Consider the following 21862-nt stretch of genomic DNA (forward strand, 5'->3'; position numbering starts at 1 on the left):
AATGTTCGTGGTTGTCGTACTAGCGCACTTCATTATTAGTGGCATCATAAGCAGTAAGCTGCCTGATAAAGTGCCGTCATTCAGTGGTTGGAAATAATCCTATTTTTAATTTATTTATTTATTTATTTATTTTTGGAACCATGATAAGATCATTATTGTAACAAATTGTGCTGTGAAATTCGGATTAGCTGTAAAATATGCGATAACTCAGTGGTGAAGTACAAAAGGCCAACCTAGCATGCAACACCTGAGCAATAAATAATTAAAAATTCAATTCAGTGTCCCTTGATGGAGTTTCTCCTCCACGGGTGTGGATTTCGAGTTCTGGGAAAATGAACACAGCTAAAGATGGTTGGCATTTTAATCTGCGAATGGATGATCTCTGAGTTCAGTGGAAACGCTTTCTCTCACCTTCCTTGGTCCATGGAAACTAATACTGACGGACAGCACTGTGTCCCTCGTTCAATTTTTTTTTACCATCCATTAGGCGGATTGAATCCCATCCTTCAATTAGGCAACGTCTTGAGTTCCTCTGCTCTTTTCACTCAGCAAGAGCGAGCCCTCTCTTTTCACCTGAGTCCTAATGACACCTCCATCTCTTTGTGTTGCCATGTGCCACTGTGCCAGCTAAGGTGTTACGCCAGCTGAAAAGAAAGTGTCTTCATCCAGGTAGCATCACACCTCTCTGCATAGGGATCAATAGCCCCTTCTTTGTATGGCGACAGTTTTAAGTATTCATGACTGGCTGTTTAAAAATGCAATGAAGTAGCTGTCACTTAGCGCACTCTCTCTGCTCTGGCTCCAAGTGATGATCCTGCATGCAAGTCTGTGCTTCCTGTCAGTGACTCAGTCTTTCTGTGTAACGTGAGCGCCGGCTTTGCACCTCCGCTACCACCTTCTTCTTGCTGTTTTGCGCCTGGCTCTGTGGTGTGTTGTTACGGTTTGGTTACCCGATCGCCATCCTCGCCAGTTCCCTTTTTGCAGCTGCGTGATCAGGCCCTATCGTGTATCAGATTCGCCGTTTGACACCTCAGGTTGGGTATCTCCCTGCACCATGTGTCCATTTGAAGCCACAGGCTTAAACAGGCTCCCATTGTCCTGTTTAATGAAGTGGGTTGAACAAACTGTTCTCAGAATCCAAATCCCACTGACCTGCTAATAGTATTGCGAATAATTAGGGCTGGGTCTTTTAGGAGGGGGATTCAATTGTTGAATTAACAATTCACTGTTAATCGTGTTCAACATGAATTTGATATTATCTGATCTTTATGTGACCTGCACCCATATTAGAAAATGTATCTTTGGCTGGCTTGCTCCAGGGGGAATTGTTGGGTTCTCTTTATATATCTTTATAATCTTGACTTTATTCTGTAAAGTGCCCTGAGATGACTTTGTTGTGAATTGGCGCTATATAAATAAAGTTGAATTGAATTGAATTGAATTGAATTGAATCTTTCTTACCTGACAAGATAAAGACAACTGTCTTCTGCAGGTTCTCAGCGTAGAATAAACCTTTCAGATGTATTTCCCATGTATTTAATCTGGTGAATACAAATGCAAATCCTCATATTTGTGCTTTAACCAATTAACCAATTTATTAAATACTTCAATTTTCAAACTTATATATTTCTATTATAGTAGTATTTAATCACCATATGTTTTTACTAATCTAGTATGGATTTTAACCACATTACTCAGCACGGCTCTTTACCTGGAAACTTACAGCTCGTGTAGCACTACAAATATACGAGCTCTTAAGTCATTATGTCTCATATGTGACATTAATGCTGAATTAAGGCTCAACTAAAGCGAATTGCATATATTTTATTAGTCACTGGCTGACGGTGACTCCTGGATAGTGTCCAGTGTTTGATGCATTCTCTCCCGCCCTGAGTACACAGGTCACTCTGTAACTAGCACCACTGAATTTTTAACGCAGCTAAAGTGATAATGCGAATCTTGACATTTACAAAGATCACACTTGCTGACATAATAAAATCAGTAACCATTAAAAGAACCATGCACATTTCGCTTCTAGAAGAATAAGTAGTAAAAAGAGTCAACTGTCCGCTTATTAAAATTACCTGTAGGAAATATTTCTTATTTCTAGTACGTCAAAAACTGTTTCCAGTATTTAAACATGCCTGTGTGTTTATGAATGACAATGATCGAAAAGAATCAATAGTTTGTGGTCAGGGTGTGAGCTGAATAGCCTGTTGTTCATCCATATTACATTTAGAAGCTTTCTGCTGGGAACGAGTTTAATGTGATATCTTACCAATGCCTGTGTTACACCAGATTTACAGTTTCTCAGGAATCTTTTAGTGAGATGTGATGGTAATTGGCAGATACCTGCGGCTTGTGGGCATATGCTGATAATGTTGGACTGTGTGTGTAGGCAGTATCATTTTGGGAGAAGATAGTACATAAAAAAACAAAAAAAACTAAAGTCTCCAATAATGGACTTAATTAGGTGATGATAATATCATAGATTATTATTTTTTTGTGTAGGTTTGTACATGTGGTTTTAGGAGACGTAGGTGTCAGATAACTGCCATGTTGGTGAACCACCATATAAAATGTGAGATTCCATTTCCATTGTTACCAATTTAACACCCCGAATCTGTCTACTAATCTGTAGCTTATTTTTCATAATGTATGATGGCTACAATTACTTAACAGTTTCAGTATCATCATTAATCAGTCCCTCCAGGAATTTGCAATAATGTAATCGAAACAACTGTTTCAACCAGTCCCTGCATGCATTCTGGGCCTCCTTGTATTTTAACACCTCACCATAACGTCACATTGCAATTTTTGTTTTTGTAAAATCTGTTTCAAAATCAGGCATTTCAGGCCACAACTATCACAATAAATGTCTGTGAAATTCTGGAGATGGCAACAGACACAAACTGTTCCATGGAAAAAAGAAGAAACCCACATTACTTTGACATAACTTGAAACTGACAAGAACGGAATAAAAGAAATGCATTTTAATAATAGAAACAAACATCTAACATCAATCTTAACATAATATTTTAAATATCAGAACAAATGAAAATGGTCAGAAGACAGAAGAGGTCTTAATTATTTGGATTACAGTGATATTTCAAACTGTCTCCTGTAATTAGCATCACACATCTTCAGTCTTTTTATTAGTGATGTAGTCTAATAAAGTTGTCACTCTGCTGTTTGATTTGAGCTTTGTTGTATCATTTCAAACATTTGTTGAATCGAAAAACAACAGAAAATTCAGACGTTCTTTGTTGTTCTTTTTGAGTTTCAAGTCATTTCAGAGAAAATTCTAGGTTGTTGTTTTTTTTTCTTAATTAAAGGGTAACATTAAAAGTCTATTTTCTGTGTTTAACTTCACATTAAAATAATGATTAATTATGCCAAGTATTTAAAACACATTTGGCCCCAAATCACAGATGTCCCTCAAAGGGCAGAACCATCTCTTCAACATCAGATACCTTCTACCCGTACTGACACTCTCGACTCCATCACCAGCTGAGGACATAGTTTACCAGGTTTTTGTCTAGTGTCTGCTGGTAATTTCCCACCATGTTTCCGGCACCTCTCACCAATGGAATGTTGTGGCTGTAGATTCAATCGCAGTTTAACACTCATCAAGATGTTTTCGAGTACGTACGTCACATTTGCTTAGCTGTCCCATCTTGACTTGCTCAGTTTACATTTTAGGCATTTAGCGGTCGCTCTTCCACAGAATGATTTGTAATGCGGTCAGCAGTAGGATAAGTTTTGCATTTTAGATCAACACCATGAGAAGGTCACAGGTCAAGGCTCGATAATTGTAACAGTATGTCTAAAAATGTGTGTTATGTTCTATTGTCTTATTACTTATGCTTTCCAGTGTCTTCCAGGTTTTTAGTGGCTGCCAAGTGTGATGCAAGAGGCTGGCATATTGGTTAGGAGAATGCTTGAGCAAAGTATCTACTCTGCTTGGGCAGAGCACTTTCTGATCCCTAGTTTCACTGTGGGGTAGTTATAGAGAAGAAGAGGATTTCTGTCATAGGGAAGAATAGAGAATGTCACATTAAACATCATGATTTATTCCACTGTTCCCTCCATCTGAGAACCTCTAGAAGAGCCAGAAGAGTTTTTAGTCTGGTTAGAAGCTGATTCTGCCAAGTACATGCTAAAACAGCGTTTAATGACTTCCAGACTGGTTCTGATCAGTACAACATGTCAGCGTCACTTGTAACTGTTAAAATGCTGCAGATTGCTAAATATCACATTCTGAGCCATCGGGCTGATCAAAGCACCACACTTCCAGCTCAGCTGCACGTACAGTTCATTCACAGCATTTGCGTGTATACTGGTGCGGATTCCTCCCAGTATAATAACCCTGTGAACTCTGTTTATCACCATAAAATTTCCCCCTATGTCACCTAAGATGAAACGGCTTGATTTACAGGATATTTTGTCTCCTTTTCCCAGCAATTCCTGGAATTGATGCCACATCTGATGAGTAAAATATTTCGATCCTAAATGGTTGAACTATTACGTTACCTGCACTTTGACTCAACTTAATAGAATCTGTCCTCGAGTGCCACATGTGCTGTGGAATTTGCTGAAAATATTGTCCTGAAATTCAGAAATGTTAAAAATGTTTCCCTTCCTGTTGTTTTCGTTGCCTTTATCAGAAATAAATGCAGTGTGGAAAATATGACCTCACTATTTTGTTCAGTACACAACCTCTGAACCTCTGAATTGGTGTATTTGTATTTGCAGTGGTTCATTTGCTGTGCTTTAATTCACTACAGACAATGAGCGACAGGCCGTTCTTCCAGAAACTGTTTCGCCCTGTTTCTCCAGAAGGCAACACGCACACACTCGGTGACCTTCTGAATGAGGTGTTCCCAGCTGCTGTACCAAATGAGGGTAAGCCTACGCACAATATTATGTCTTTCCTTTCTTAGTGAAATATGCTGTCTTCAATAATCTGTGCTCATAATACAAGCACTGCCAACAACTACCGTGTTGCAGCCATGGTATATGTTCCTTAACAAATGTGGATCCAGTCATCTTTTGTAAGTGAGGGGGGAAAAGCTACTCGTATTTTTGTGATTCACACAGCCACACAAGTCTTGTAAGAGATCCACTGTCTCAGATAAAACTCTGAGGGCTCTAGATAAGGAAAAATAATGAACAAGTGCACAAACGAGTGGAAGGAGGTGAAGAGATGATGTTCAGAAAAAAGACCAAGAGGAAACTGCAGATGTGATGTTATCTCAGATCTACAAGGGCTGAAAGAGGCAGCGATATAAACATTTAGAAGAAGAATGTTTAGTTGGTTTAAAACGTGATCTGAGGTAACACACAAGACCATGTCTATGTCAGGTGATAACCAGAACCACAATAAAGGCTCATTCAGATTCAGAGGAACATCAAACGGTTTATGTACCCTTTAAAATGGAATATATTACAGTTTATTATTCTTATATTTTGTGATTTATGACCCCATTTTTTTAAATAGTTTTTTTCATACAACGCTTACAAAAAAAAAAGAAATGTGGAAGAAGTGTCAGGAGAAGTCCAGAAGCTTAGGTGTCAACTTATCATTAAGTTACAAAACACTCATTAAAAGTAAATTTGAGACAAAAAATAATAAGATCAGTGAGATAAAGAAGTTCATAATCTAAACGTTTTCAAGAAAAACATCTAATTTCACAATGCAGAGCAAACGCTTGATTTCACACAGGTGCATTAAATTAGACAGGACAGACACAGGAAATGAACAGATGTGTATTTGTTAATAAAATAAAAATAATAAAAACAAACATAAAATATCCCAATATCAATATGCAGCACACAACCTCAGACACAAGTTGTAAAATAAAAATAAAAAGTCCCGCACACGGCCTGTCAACAGTAGGCAAAAACCCTTAATATACATCTGCTCAGCAGGTTTGGCACATTATCCCTCTGTGCACATGTGGCACATGGTTCAGTTCCAGCTGAGGCAGAGGTGTGGTGGTTCTGAAAGAAGAGATGAGAGGAGAGGGGGGCCAGTGGCAGTCTAAACAGGCGCTGTCTGCAGGGGAGGAGAGAGGAAGTAGATATGGAGACAATAGTGTGTTAGGACAGAGGACCCGCAGAAGACTCACCTGCATGGAGGAGACACAACCATTAACACCCCCCTTCTCCTGTCTCTGTGTGCGTGTCTGTGTCTACTCTCATATTGTCATTATGATGATGGTGACATTTTACACGTCAGTCACTTTATATTATTTAAAAGCTTAACAGAATTTGAAGGCATTTGGAAAAATCTAAGTCTATGCGGTGACACCTTACTGTAATGTTGAGTAAGATCACCAAGTTCCATACAAGAAATGTAAAAAATACCCACGTGTAATCATATGGTGATTAACTTCACTGAGAGGAAGCAAAATGTAAAGAAATAGTTTTCTACCTTTTAGTCTGTGTCACTAGCATTCACTTTGCTGATGATCAGTGGCTTTCGGCTTGTCCCTTCAGGGGTGGCCACAGCAAACCTCCCATTTTGATCCTGGCTCATTAATAGATTTCCAGGTTGAACTGTATATTACCCATCGTTACCCACTGGTTCATTTATACATGTATGAAATGAAATGACAGCGTTAAAGGAGCCACTTGTTATGAACAGAGTCTGCAGCTTCCCTCAGGCTCTATTCTGAGCCTCACGTCCCTGTTTAGCCATTCAGCTGTTCACTCTCACCTGGCCAGTCTTCGTAGCCTAATTGTCATCCACAGATGGCTGCTGTTTTCAGGGATAGAACCCTAAAACCGTCTGTACGCAGCCTGCCCAACCCCGAACAGCACACAGACAGCAGCAACAGCAGTGTAGGAAGCGGAGAAACTCCCCGAGGAGTCAGCGAAGACCAAAACCAGAGATAAAAGACAATGAAAATTGGTCTCACATTTATCAGGTGGCCAGAAGCCCCAGTCTACTACTACTCTCCTTTCGGCTTATCCCATGAGTTCGGGGTCGCCACAGCGGATCATTGTCCGCATGTTGATTTGGATCATTGTCCGCATGTTGATTTCCACAACCCTCCCCAATTTCTCCCGGGCTTGGACCGGCACTGCATCGCTGGGGAGGGGAATGGGCTGTTAGGGGTTCAGTGACTTGCCCAGGGACACTTCGACATATAGCCAGGGCCGGGGATCGAACCACTCACCCTGTGGTCCGTAAGCAACTGCCTTTACCAACTGAGCTATAGCCGCCCCGGCCAGAAGCCCCAGTCTGATTGAATATTCATCTTACTCTGGAACTTGTGGACGTGTAAATAAGCAACTGTTTCGCCAACTAGCTCAGCAGAAAGAGTGATGATGTACCACCAACAACTGATTAAAAAAGCTATGGAAAGGTTTGATTAAATGATAATGTGACCTTTAAGTGAGTTATGAGAGACAACTGATTGGTTGTTCAGCCTAGCAAATAAGTTCTGGCCTCAGTTTTCTGTCTTTCCTTTCCCTCACGCAAACACAGCTACTTGGCCGTCAGCTGTAGTCTTTGCGGTGTGTCCAAATGTTGGCAAAATTGCCACTTACTGGCAGGCCCACTTCCACATGTGGCCAGAAGGAACTGGAAATCGAACCACCGACCCTGGGGCTCTTGGATGACTGCTCTACCAACTGAACCGCGGCTGCCTAGGCTTTCAGTGAAAAGGAAATTCCTGCATCTCTCTCTCTTGAACTATGTCATGGTTACTTAGCCTTCAGCTGGTCTGCTTCAAACCTGCCAAGTACACTTTTTTGCTTTTGGCCCTCAGCAGTAAATCCAGCTGCCAAGCACTAATGCACTGTCAGTAACTGACTTTGACTCAGTGGTTTGTATTCATATAATTTGAATAGCACTTATTTGCCAAAGTTGCTTATATTGTCTGTGACTGACCTGGAGATAGACGACCGCCTGTTGCCTTTTCCTGTTTTACTCTTGCTGGTTTATGATCTAAGACTTTTTTTTCCTTTTGATCCTCTCTCTCTCTGTGTGTCTCTCTCTCTCTCTGTGTCTCTCTGTCTCTCTCTCAAGTGTAGTCCTCAACATCTTACCTGTCTGCCATAAACATCTTTCAAGTCTTTGACGTTAAATCTCTGCTTTTCTCTGCTCTCCTCCCTCTTTGGAGTCTGCCAGCCTGCTTGGCGGATCAAGGTGAAAGTGGCCCTTTTGTCTCCTGTCGTTTGTTTGGTTTCCACTTCTTCCTCGGCTCGTAGATGAGTCGGGTGATAGCCGGGGATTATAGTGGCGTGTTTAGATTAGAGACGTGTGTTCGGGGACAGGGTGGGGTGGTAGTGTTTGGAAGAGTTTGCTGGTAGTATTGTTCAGGAGTTCACAGGACTTTTTCTTCTCTTGTGCTGGGACCCTAACATATAACACAAAGAGAACCTGGGGTGCTCCACTGATCTTTCACACATCAAATAACAAGGTTTTTTCAAACAGTCTTCCCTTCTGTTATGTCTGAGAGAGGATTGGGTTTGACCCCTGTGGGACCTCGAACTCAGCCGCAGCAAACAAATGGGGGTGGCTTCAGCTTAGAAGAAAAAAAGATGGGGATTCCCAAATTGTTCTCAAGCAATACCCAAAGTGTGTGTGTGGCCGTGAGGCTGATGTAGCGGGAAACAAAACCGGAGACATCACATTAACCAGAGGTCAGCGTTGACGTGTTTTTGAGCTGTCTCTTGTTTTTGTAGTTTGTTTTATCCAGGTGTGTCATTGAGCAAGGTTTTGGCAGGAATTGTTGTTCGATTTGCTGAAGAAATCACAGCCTAAAGGGTGATCCTGCCCACACATGACATGTGCTCTGACAGTTCTCGTAAGCAAAGTTTTTTTTCGATGATAATTGTCTGTGAATACTCAGAGGAAAGCCCCCAACAATTTCAACCCCACCCCGACCCCTCCCTCCCATTTTGTTGTGAGTGTCAAATCTATGCAATAATACTGTGAGCATCCAACCCCCTTGTCCCTGCTTCTCCCACGTCCCCCATTTCACTCATATCTGTGGTCCAGCCCACTCACCATTCGCAGGCTTCCCCATGAGGCTGCACAAGGAGCCAATACAGCTTGTGCTCAAACGGGTCAGCTCACTACAGAGCCTAGAGGGGGAAGTGTAGGTTTTAGTGGCTGCTGTGATACAGGAGATATTGGGTTATGATTCATGTGCGTAGGCTTGTGATGTGTTCAGGTGATGGGGGAATTCAAATAGGCTCGAAAGCCTGCTTTATGACTCTGCCTTTTGTGGATTAGATTGCGGTCAGTTATGATCTTCTGCTTTTTAATTCTGATCAGACAACTTTACTGTAAAATGCCGTGAAACATGTCAACATTGTGGTAGAAATCAGCCGTGTCAACATCTATGTGATCTAAAATTACTTATCGTATATTTTTCCAAAGTCAAAAATAGTCAATCTCCACAAGTGCATAATATCTTTTAGCATTGGTTATAAATGTCCGTGTCATATGTCTAATGATTCACTCCTAGATAAGTGTGTCTCAGACTTTGTGTACGTCAGACAATCTTTAAATGTGTCAAAAACACAATGTCAAGATCTCAAAGCTGGCAATTTTTAAATCATGTTTGTAATCATGACAGTGTTTTTCGATCCTGTAATTTGTTATTTAATTTTAGAAATAGTAGACTTTTGTGTTGAGTTTATTTTATCTGATGTCATGTTTTCAAAAGTTATGGTTTGAGAACTTTGTCTGCTAGAAAATCAGTTCTAAAATTCATTATCATATTGTACTTATGTAAAAAGTGAGTTTTAGCGCTGCTTTTTTACTAAATGTTTTAGAGAAGCAGACAAAGTTACATAAGCAGTACATTTAGAATTAGATAAAGACAATCTGCAACACAAAGTACAAATTTAGAATTAAATCAAGTGAGTTTTATGTGTAAGGTTCAGGGAAAAGCCACGGTTCTTTTTAAAAGCATCATATATTAGCAGAAATGTCACAAATTATCTGCTCTCAATTTTATAAAATTTTCTGACTGTCAGAATAATAACAGGCTGTAAGTTATTACATTTATATTTGGTGTTAACAAGTATCCACTGTATTTTTGGGATATTCCTAATATCTCGTTATGTTATGTTTTTATTGGCAGCTGTGTTTGATTGTTCCTTACCATTTTCTTTGGACATGTTTCCCTGTGGTGAGGCAGCATTGTTTTTGGAATACATCCGTCACCCCTGGCATCGATACAATATGAAAATTGGATTGCCAGTTTCACTTAGTAGTAAAATTGGTGTGAAGGAGGCGTGAAAATTGTTGTTGCATGCAAAAAGCAGGCTGCAAAACGTCGCTAAAATTCCCTTTTTATTACCAGACTGGCTCTGCTAGTGACACCAACGCTGCCAGAAAGACTTAAATGAAAGAGCTGCCTTTGTTTTTGTTTCTCATAGCACTAAATTAGTGCTGTAATAAAGTCTTCCTGACTTCACAAAAATGTAATTAACATTGTACCTTTTATTAAAAAGGCCTATTATTTGCAGGTTTTCGGCTTCTTAGAACAAACTTTTAATTTAACTGTAGATTGAATCATGAATATGTATTCAAAAATTTTGATTCAATGTTTTTAAAAAAAAAACAAAAACAACCTGAAGATGCCATCACAGCCACTGAGAAGCGAATGCACATTTTTACATTATCTCAGCCAGATTAGTTGATTTATAGAAACAAACGCTCATCCACCAACCAAACAGACATAGACTGTCACTTAGATGCCAGCTGCACTGCCCTCCACTCAGTCATTTAGTAGAAAGCTAGTTGTTATGTTAGTCTGGCAGTCAGTCAGCAGTTGATTCGGTCGGCCCCTAGAAGCAGTCGGTCTGACCAGCTGTCAGTCATGCAGCCAGCCTCTGTGTTTGGCTGGGAGGAGAGCGTTGCACTGCGGTCTTCTCCAATTGTGGTTGGCTTTGCTCGGCTGACAAAACATGTCGTCTTGGCCGGCAGTCGTGTAACACTTGACCACAGGACGTGTTTACGGGTGTGTCAGTGGATATTAGTGGACTTTAGTTGACTAGGTTGCTGCTACATTCTATTGCAACCCAGTTATTAATAACATCCTTGTAGTTGGGATGAATTGCATAGAAATACTGTATGTAGAGTAAATTTATTTTCTTTGTCTCTCTCTCTCTCTCTCTCTCTCTCTCTCTCTCTCTCTCTCTCCATCCTCATGATTTCTTATCATGGAAACTATTAAAACTACTATTGTCAGTGTGGTATATTGTCAGAAAGCCCTGACCATCAGAATTTTCTCTTTCCATCTGTCATATTATCTAATAATTAACGTTTTTGCCAGACCTTAAGAGTCCGACAGGGATGCAATTTGTTGGATGGTTAAAGTTGGAACGACACATTCAAACTGATCATAACGGAGCATTTATGGTACTTAAAAGGTACAATTCCCATTTTTTAATCTGGTCTTATTAATAACTTAGTAGTTAGTTTTAGAACAGGCTGTTGGTTGTTAAGTGTTGTTGTTAATATGACATTTCAAATGTTGCACTGATCTACACTGAGTCTGAATCTATCAAAGTTAGTGTTTTCAAGACAGAGTAGACTCAGAGCCTTTCTCCTGAACTTCACTGGAGGGATATCACCTGGTGACTTATTACTGGTGGTCACAGCGTGAATCAGAAACACAGAAACGCACGTGTATCAACCAGAGTACACAGATGAAAAAAAAAGAAGACGGGAAATTATTCAAATACCGACCAGTTTTCCAAATTCGGTCCTCTGACAAATAGTCTCTACGTACATGTAACAGTTTGCAAACAATGTATTTTTGTTCACTTCCATTGCTAGTAGCCTCAGCCTGTTCCTTTCAGGATTTCCCAGAACACTTTGACTCACCATTTCTTTTTAATAATAATCACTCTGCGCCATGTATGTCAAGAGACTGTGTGGAGAAACAAAAAAGAGTGAAATTGTTCTTTGAAACGGTGGGACTTAGCATGTGGACTGCTGACATGTCCTCCGCCGTGCAGCTTGCCCTCATTTCTCACAGCGCAGTCCGGTTCTGGACGTAAACATTTGCAGATATTGTGGAAAGCAGGAAAACTTTTAACGACCTTCAGCCTGTTCCAAGTGGATAAATAGCCCTTGAGTTTTTATTAAGACCAGATTAAAAATGATACACTATCCCTTTAAACAAATGTTGGGACCAAAGTCAGCAATGTTGGAAAACTGTTTCGCAATACAAGATAATAACATGTTTGAAAATAAAAAATATATGGTTTTAGACAATAGATTGATTATTTAATATACGACAGGGGTAAGATTCTTGTAAATTTTATAATGGAAATAAGCGGATCTCTCCCAGATAATCAAAACTGTTGGCCTCAAATGTGGTTGTTCCTGCTGTTAATGTTCATCTAACGAGTCACAGAACTGAGTATTACTCATATTGGGAAAACACCTCTGTAATTCTCTATTCCTCTGCAACATTCCTCAGTATTGTTGTCGTTCACATGACACATCCGCTAACCGTTGTTATACCTGTATTTTGGAGCAACCGGAGGGGAATTGAACCACCTTTACTGTAACCAGTAAGTTGTTTTTCCTGTAAGGCTGTGGCTGGTCAACAGGTCATTTGTTTTTGTTTTTTGACAAGTGACAACTGACACTTGCAACCAGACACAAATGATGTGGCTCATGGTTGACACCTCACCTGGCCCCTGGGGGCCCCCTCAATTTGAAGTTATGTTTGACTGCACAATCTGAGAACGGTTTTGGGGATAAATATTAAGTTATTAATTATGTGTGAATTAAGCACGTTAACACATCCTTTTTACCTTTTTGGAACGTGTGTTCTAAGAAGATAATCCCGCTGGAGCTGGAGTACGAAAATTACAGGAATTCATTCTATAATTTTAGAAAGGATTATACTCCATTCTCCTGTGGTGTTGATCCCATTGCAGTTATACGATTCTACTAAAATATACATCGATTTTAATCTTTACAGCAAAGCTCTCGGTTGGTCACAGTAACCCCACCCTCAGCCCCCAGCAGAGGTGGTTCTTTGTTCTAGACCAGCAAACACTCTGTGGGATGTGAAACCAGTTTACGTGGCCCAAAGCCCGTTCACTTTTGAAATGGAACGCGTTCTAAAGTAGACACTGGTTCCGAACCAGACCTGGAAGCGGCCCACTTGAAAAGGAGTATGGAAGTGTGGCTTTCAGGCTTTCAGGCACCGTCAAACAAATGTAGGGTGTAGCTCCTTTTTGGTTTTTTGTCTGATGTGTCACCAGCGTGTAAAACAGGAACTGCACAATTACTGCAAATTTAATCTTTGTCTGAAGAAGGCTAGTTCATTGAAATAGATTTCTGCAAAGTGAACAGGTTTAGAAACTGTAAGAGAAAATGTTTTGCCTGTGGAGAACAAGTATTTGTTTGGATTAAAGTGTTGCTTCATGGTTCAAATAACAGAGTAGAAATTTGTCTCAAGTTAACCATGACAGAAGCTCTTTTCAGTTTACAGTTTTGCATGTCAGTTTCCGATGAAGCGGCAGTCACTTGTACATAAAGTAAAGGAACGAGTAATGTAGCGATTAGTTCTTCACTTCCTGATTCAAAGTTACTTAAATTGTAGCAGCAGTCAGTTGAGAAATTCAGACTTTTAGATCAAGCTTCAAAACAATGGGACGATCATTTTCTTTTGCATTTTCTCAGTTGTTCACACTTTACTCCAAACTAATGTCCATGTCTTTAAAATGTTTCAGATGAACTTCATGGTAAACTTTGCATTACATCAGGCCTCCAAACACAACTCTCTCCAAGGGTCAGTAGTAACACTCATGACAAGTAAACTAAACTTTGGTGAGAGAGTACAACACTGCAATTCTTGAACATCGGTTGTTAGTTTAAATTGCTGTTTGCACTCTGAAATCAAAGATTTATTGAAAACATTCACAGGTCCCCAGAGTTCACTGTGTTTTTAATGCATTTCTCTTGTCTTTTCATTCCCCCCTGTGATGTTGGAATGGAATTAAATAGACCACACATGTACTCGCTAACAAATCAGTTTAATGGCAGGGTTTTTTTTTTTTTGTCAGATGCCGGCCATAATATTGTGTACGAAACAGTGTGATTGCACAGAAAGTTTGAAAGTTCACTCATAACATTACTGGAAGTGATGAGAGCAGGTTTATTCCCTTCTATGGCAACACACAAATACCTTTTATTTGCCATGGTTTCATAGGGGACAACAACTCTCAGCTGTGTTCATGTTCTAGCTGTTACCGGTGTGTTTATTGCAGGAATTCACACTGATGATGACGATGAAAATACAATAAATTGTGCAGAACTATCACCCAAGCTGACCTTATGTCATCCACTCTTTCTTCCTCCCCCGCATACGTCTGAGTTGTAAGTGTGGGTGGGCATGAGCCTGAGACTGATTTAGATGCAGGTGAATTATGAAACGATCTACAGAAATGTATATTTGAGGTAGGTGTGTGTGTCGTTTGGGGGCGTGGACCACTGTGAATTCCCCCATTTCTCATAATGAGACAACACGCCTACTTCACTCCACTCCACATCTCTCTGTTGCCAGGCAAGACAGGACCTAAAGGTTATAGATGGGCATGAAACACTAGAGAAAGTGTGTTCTCAGTATTGCTGTCATGTGGGGAGGATCACACCTTTTACTTTCTGTGCTTCTCAACCGGGCTAAGGATGGTCAGCATTTAAATTCATCATCTGTTACTGTTCTGAGCTCTCAGAAACATAAGATATTAGAAAATATACTTGGAGTGATCACCTGCACAAATACAAATGAAATGACTGATTAGGGCTCATTATTCTTAGCTTTTCTGACGTTTTCTCAGATTATTTTTAGAAGAATGTCAGTTTACAAAAACCTGGTTTTTATACTTTAGTCCGTTAGAGTATTTTCCTGCTGCCAGAGAACAATGTTGAGCACAATCCAGAGAAAACAAGCAGGTCTGGTGGAAAGAATTCAGAGTGATCTTATAGAAAATAAGATGCCGTCAATCACAGCGTGCAGCATTGTGTCTCGTAAAGTAATAAAGAAAATTTATTGCCATACAGCGAGAGCGGGGAGGAAAAAAATGACAAAAACAGACAATGAGAAAGTGTGTAAGCTGTTTGTGCTGTTTTATTATCACGTAGACTTTAAGAAAAGTGGATGGAACATATTAAAGGCACTGACATAAATAGAGGCTAACAAATGAAAATGATACACAAATGCATTTTGGCTCAGTTGCTTCCATCTTGACACCTATTATCCAAACTTTGTTTACAGTTTAAAAAGCAATCATTGCACATTTATTGCTTATGTCGTTCCATTTCGTGCCTTACTCATTCATTCAGTTCTCATTTCCTTCTTTCAAAATACACATACAGTGATGCTCGTACTCTTTCACCAGCTGCTCCACGTTCCAGTAATGCCGTCTAAACAATAATCGATCACACACCTCAATATGCATTGTTCAGTTCCAACTCTGAACAGGCTTAACCTTCAGCTATCGTTGTTAAGCTGCAAAGCACAGCAAAAAAAACACCTGATTCCCTTCATTCAACAGGAAACCGTACGAGTACAGTGACTGGGCTCAAATTTAAGCTGGTTTCCTTTTTCAAGCTTGTGGCTCAGTGGTTTTAGTGCTGTAAGCCAACAATGCAAACAAGCCTCCACCTTAACTCCTCAAAGTCTTTGAACAATTTAGATTTTTCTGAATACACCAACAATCAAGTTAAATAAATAATTAAAAATATCTATTACTGCAGGTACATTTGCTCACATTTCTGATGTTTGAAATTCAACTTCACTTGCCAGAGAATATGTTCTCTCCTTCTTTAAACTCCATGACTTTCACCTTGCTCTGGTGACCTGCTTCAGTTAAGGTGTTTCATTTAAAGACAGTCCGTCCGCTCTTTGCCTTCTGCTTACGCCTCAACATCCTGCATTCACTAAACGTTAAATTAGGTGGTAAAATAAAAGCGGTTTCTGTTTTAATCACCCTACAGTTTGTAATTCCATGCTACACCTTTTGGTTTTCTGTGAGCTGCCCCAGTAAATTCAAATATCAACTCAGTAAATTCAAATATTGCTTATTTGAGGTTGTTCCAGCTCTTATTGTCTAATATATTGTTATGGCCTTGATACCTAGTTCAGGTGATGTATATTATTTTATAGGTACCACCTAGAAATACTACACTATTCAATTTAAAAGTATTATTTTTCAAATTCCAGCTGCCACCAGCAGAGGCAGCCCAGCCCAACCCACCTCTTGTGCACAGCTGTATTTTTCAGAAGGCCTTTGCTGAGCACATGTCTTCCTGACATCAGCTTCTTGCATGTAGCTTTTTGCCAACCAGTCAGCAGGTGTAGGGTGGAGCTGTTTGTCAGACCGTCAGTTAACGGTCGGCCTCAACAATCCTCCTGATATTACGTGGAGCTAAAATGTCACGTGACCTGTGCGTGAGCAGAGGACAACCTGTGAATGTGTGTGTGGGCGTGCATGAGGTCAAGAGTGATGTACAGGAAAGGGGCCATCACTGCCTCGCTCTCATGCACGTACAGAGAAAGACCTGGTTGTGTACGGGAGTTGTTCAAATTAGCTGTTGGGCTTTTTAAAAGGTGTTAAAACATTTTAAAATAATTTATAAATCCAGAACTTATGATCTACAATCCTCCAGGGAAACTTTCTGTCTTTAAGACCAACTAACCTGAAAACAGCTGCATTCACTGCCTTCGTGTTAATGTACAGTCTAAACACGCAGCCATCTTCCAGCCCCATTCACTGCAAAACCACAAAAATATTTGTCTAAAACAAAAAGCAAAAACTCTGGAAGTGAGATTTAAATTCTTGTTTGTCTTTTAATAGGTGAGCATGTCCCAAATTATGGCTTCTAGCCAAACCAAAGTTAAATGTAACTTTTTTTGTGTAAACAAGCTGATATGAATTAGAAGTTAAAGCACCTGATCTACAGGCTCATTTTTATTACATATAATTTATGGTTCATTTTAAGACTTTTTAAATGTATTGCATTTATTTATTGTGTTTAATTTAAACTAATATCACATTTAAGTTAATGTGAGTAATCTAACAGACTGAATTCATACAAACTAATTTAAATTGCCAATATAAATGGTATTTATTTTGCTGAATTTAAACTACAATAAGTAAATACTCAGATTACTCTTATTTCCTACTTACTGCAATTATGTACAGTAAGTAGGAATTAACATCTGTACTGAACTGCACTGTAAGTTCAGTACTGGCAAGTTTGTGCTTGGAGGGTGTGTTATTCCTGTTTTTAAGTCCTGAACTGTTGATGACCTAAACTGTTAGAGAGCTTTGTGCATTGTGTCAATTTGGCTACGACATGCTTTATTTTTCATAAGTACGGTGGGAATATGAAAACCTTTACACCAACCATCGGTTTTAATGAAGAAAAGACAAAATAGCAATAATTCAGCTCAGTCAAACAATGAAGCCTCCTTAATGCTCGAGCCTAAGATGTGTCAATCTGTAAAAATCCAGATACAAAAAGCCTTTTTATTAGCAAATTTAAATTTGAAAATTAAATATTTTGTAGCTTGTTGTTTCTGTGGCATATATAATTTTTGTCCAGTTTTTTTCCCCTTCTAATTGTTTTTTAATTTTTTGATTTAACACATTATTCATTAGTTAGTAATAGTGGAAAAGGGAGGTCACGTGTTGGACGGCTGGTAAAACACGTGCAGTCCTAAAGATGGCGCAGTGTGAGCCAAAGCCTCAGCCCTGAAGCTCCCTGTCTATACAGGAGGCGTTCAGGGACCTGCTGTTGTAAAAATGACACAATCACTGGGTACGTGCATGTAAACACACAAAAAGTGAAGTGTTGAGGCTGCATCGATTAAAATAGAAGCATATCGTGTGTAGGCAGTGCTGGTTGCTAAATTCAAGCTTCAAAGCGTTTGTCATAGGGCAGCTCGGTGCCGTCTTTGGTTTGACTCTGACTGATCTGTACCAAATGTCCTCAGACTTGACAAATGTATCTGACAGGCTGAGCAGTGCCAATGATCTTCGTGTATTTAGTGCCCTAAGTGTCTCAGACGGAAGACCTGCAGCTCTCAGGCTCTGCAACTGTCACTTAATCTCATCAGAAATCTTGTCTTTGCAAATCACGCCACCCCGGGAGGCGGAGAAGGTCGAGGAAGACGCCGCTCGTAACGGCCGATTTGCGGTTGTGGCCTTTCAGTGATGGGTGGGGTCAGTCGCGAGAGGCCAGAGAGTCTCCCACACACAGTATGAAACTACAAACTGTCAGAGTGAAAGTTTAAAATTCGAATCCTGTCAACGATAAACACATTCAACTGTCACTTTACTTCATAACTGAACACACTCACTTTTACAATTGTACTTTCTCTCTCTCTCTCTCTCACTGTCTCTGTCTCTCTCACCCGCCACACCAGTGGTATTACTATAGTCTGTGATGTGGTCTTTCTCACCTCAGGTTACCATCTTTTTGCCTTTATCTTCTCTCTCTCTCTCTGTCTTTCTAACAGACTCTTTTATTCTCTCTCTCTTTTTCCTTCCTGGCCACCGGTTTACATGTTCTCACCTTTCCTCATTCCCGTCTTTTCTCTCTTTCGCTCTGAAGTGTTTTTTTTACTCATTGCTTCTTCTGCTTTCTAGCAGCCATTAGTCTAAATTTAGCGTGTTCTTGTTCTCTTTAACCTCATTTTATCTGCATCTCTTTTCCCCTTTTCACTATTTTCTTTCTCTCTTTTCCATATTGCCTCGTTTCTGCCTTCGTGTTTGCTTCTGTTCTTTTTTCCTCTGTCTTTTGACAGGCATCATTTAATTTTTTTTTCTTGGATCTTGTCTTTTTGCTTTTTTAAATGCTTTTCATATGTATTTGAAAAGGTCTTGAGGTTTATGAAGTATTTTTAAAAGCATTTTACACACACACACACAAACACAAATGATGGCAGCTGCCATGCAGGGTGCTTACCCGACCCCAAGAGCAAAATAGGGCCGGGCATCCTGCCCAAGGACACTGCCAAAGAGCCAAGAGGAACCAGGAGTCGATCCACCGACCCTGTGGTCTGTGGCCGAGTGCCGAGTGCCTTACCCACTCAGTTACAGCCGCCCAGCTTCACAATAGTAGAGAAACATTTACAACAAAACGAACAGTGACATGCAGCAGGGTTTAAATTGGAGGCAGTACAGTGAGGTGTTATCGGTGTTTAACTGATTTTCTCTCCCTGCAGGTGAGCACAAGCGTTACCAGGTGGTGATCCACGGCATCGAGCCCCTGCTGGAGACTCCGCTGCAGTGGATAAGCGAACACCTCAGTCACCCCGACAACTTCCTGCACATCTGCATCATCCCCGCCCCCACCGACTGAGGCCGGGCCCACCCCAGCATCGCAGCCGCCGTGACGACCGACCAGTTGACCCATCGGCCAGCTGGCTGGATATTCCGGGAAATGTTTCACGGTGGAAACTCTGGGCTACCAGACGCTGTAATGAGAACAAGATCAGAATCGTGTTGACATGAACATGAACTAGGGATGTGAGGGAGGTATTGAGCAAACCTCCTACTCCGTCTTGTGTATTTCTACTCCTACTTCCATGACTACTACTCCTCTTTTTCCACCCAGACAACTTGTTTATTGCTCTCCAAAGAGAAGACATTGCTACTGCTAGAGGTGGTTGACTAAACAAGGAACCGAATTTTCTACTGCTTTCTTGCATCTTCGCCTCTTCCTCTGAACATATTTTCCACCCTTGCACACATTTTTCTCCCCGACGAGGAGACAAACTTGTTTCAGGATTCGGAAGTGGTGTTTCAAGTCCTGCTGAAGTTGCCTTAGTTGCCACGTTGACGCGTTTTTATTCAACATTATCCTCACTGGCCCTGGATCCATGTAACTTAATGACCACCGACAACTCCAAACACTGACTTTTACCAAGGATTTCCTGTCGGTTGCATCGTCTGGAGTAACATTTTTGGCTTCATTTAGCAACCGAGCATGTGCAAGACTGTTCGATTTCTGTCCCCAGCACAAATAGGAGCTGGTTTACACTGAGCATCTGGTGCCAGTCTTTGAGTTTGACATTTTATTTTTCAGTGTCATCAGTTGGTGCAGCTTTAGCTCGACCACCGTAAAACTCATTGGTCACCCTAATTTTTCACCCTTGACTTTGAGAAATCCCACTCTCATATCGCTTTGCTCTTAATTTCAAAACCGTTAAGAGCAGACTTGATTAATGTTTCCATAGTTACAAATTCTTCTGTGGGTAAAAAAAAACCAAATTGATCAATTAAAAATGTCTGAAAACAGAGCATTGCTTGTTCTTATCTTGCTTTACCAATTCACAAAGGGTACCTGTTCAGAGTCATGTAGCTACTTATGAGGCAAAGTATGTAGTGGGTGGGTGGGGGGTGGGGGGTTGCGGCGGCGGCGGCGGGAGTTCCCACATTTTCAATAGCAGGTGTTGATTCCGCTCCTGAGCTGTTTCGCTGTCTGCTTTTGTCAGATTTGGCTCCACTCTGCTCGCCTGCTGCCAAACTTAAACCAGCATCTGGATTTGTTTCATTTCAAGAACTCGACTTCAGTAATGAGACAGCAGGTTAGATTAGCATTACGTCTGCAGGCTGTTTGACCTCCATATGCTGGGTATGTCACACTTTCTGGACAGAGACCAAACTAGTGAAAGCAGAAATGACTTTGAAAGAGAACTGAGGCTGATGGCTGCACAGATTGCATCACTCTGCTTTGCTGAATGTTAAGATGACGGTTAATCAGTCACAGATCAGCATCTTGTCTTGTTTTCATTTTCTTACATCTGTTCATACTGAAATAAAATAACATTAAAACACCTGACCGTGTTATCCAGAATGACTTCTAATAAAAGTGCATTGAATTAAATATTTGCCAGAGGATCTGGTAATTAAATGCAACAGCAGCACTGATCTTTTTGTTATGTTCTTTTATTTTAAGTCCTGTTTGGTATAAGAAGGTTGCCCATAAAGTCGTCAGCTTGGCCTCCATCACCTTTGTTTTCTAGAAACCTGAAAATGAAAATCAAATTGAAGTCACTGAAACTAGTAACATAATGTTTCATTAGCCTGTTTTGCACTGACGGACCAACCTCCAACTAACACAATTCTAAAAAGCTGCAATGTTATTTAGTTTGAACTTTTAAACTCCCACGTTGCAGAGGAAACCAGAGGATTTTCTCGTGCATCTTCAGAGGGATTTCGTAGATGGTGATTCTTCCCTCTAAAAGAGCATTTACATTTAGTCATTCGGCATCTGACGCTTTTATCCAAAGTCACTTCCAAGTGAGGAACTTACAAGGCAGCAAAAGTCTAAGTCGAGGAGAAAACGTTGCAGCAAAGTGCTACGAGAAGGAGTGTTTCCGTTTGAGGAGCTGCAAGTGCAACAAAGGACGGATGGAAATGGACTCAAGCTCTGTCGGAGGAATCCTATGGTCAGGATCAACCAGTGCATTGAGGCTCAGAGTTGCTGCATTGTTGGAAATATAGTTAATATAAAAATATAAATTAATCACCTGATCATTATTTTGAATGACGTTGCAGGTTAGTGAAAGTGTCTTTTTGGGGTTTGAACTTTGTTTTTCTCCGGTCTGGTGTTTTACCGTCTTCTCGCTTTATCCAGATCATAAACATACATCTCTGTTATGTGTTTTACTGCTGACGCTCTCCTCCTCCTCTTTCTTCATCTCTCCTGGTTCATTATCAGTGGACATTCCACCCGCTGCTAATGAGACTGCTAAACTGTCCTGTCAGACAGGCCTCAGGCTCCTCTGTCACTGTGTGTGTGTGTCTTTACATGAGCAAGAAATGAACTGTACAGTGAGTGTGTACATAATTACAG

General features: G+C 40.4%; 1 protein-coding gene across 2 annotated transcripts in view; it reads left to right on the forward strand.

Annotated features, from left to right (window-relative positions):
• atg5 (ATG5 autophagy related 5 homolog (S. cerevisiae)) overlaps nt 1-20841 on the forward strand; it is a 34003-nt gene extending 13162 nt beyond the window's left edge. For both annotated transcript variants that reach the window (XM_067509365.1, XM_067509366.1), the window contains 2 exons: nt 4788-4905; nt 19227-20841. In XM_067509365.1, the coding sequence (XP_067365466.1) occupies nt 4788-4905; nt 19227-19363 (255 nt within the window). In that variant the 3' untranslated portion in view covers nt 19364-20841. The remainder of the gene's footprint in view (nt 1-4787; nt 4906-19226) is intronic.
• Nucleotides 20842-21862: the final 1021 nt, after the last annotated feature.

The sequence above is a fragment of the Channa argus genome, chromosome 7 (genome assembly GCF_033026475.1).
Source record: "Channa argus isolate prfri chromosome 7, Channa argus male v1.0, whole genome shotgun sequence".
Classification (NCBI taxonomy): domain Eukaryota; kingdom Metazoa; phylum Chordata; class Actinopteri; order Anabantiformes; family Channidae; genus Channa; species Channa argus.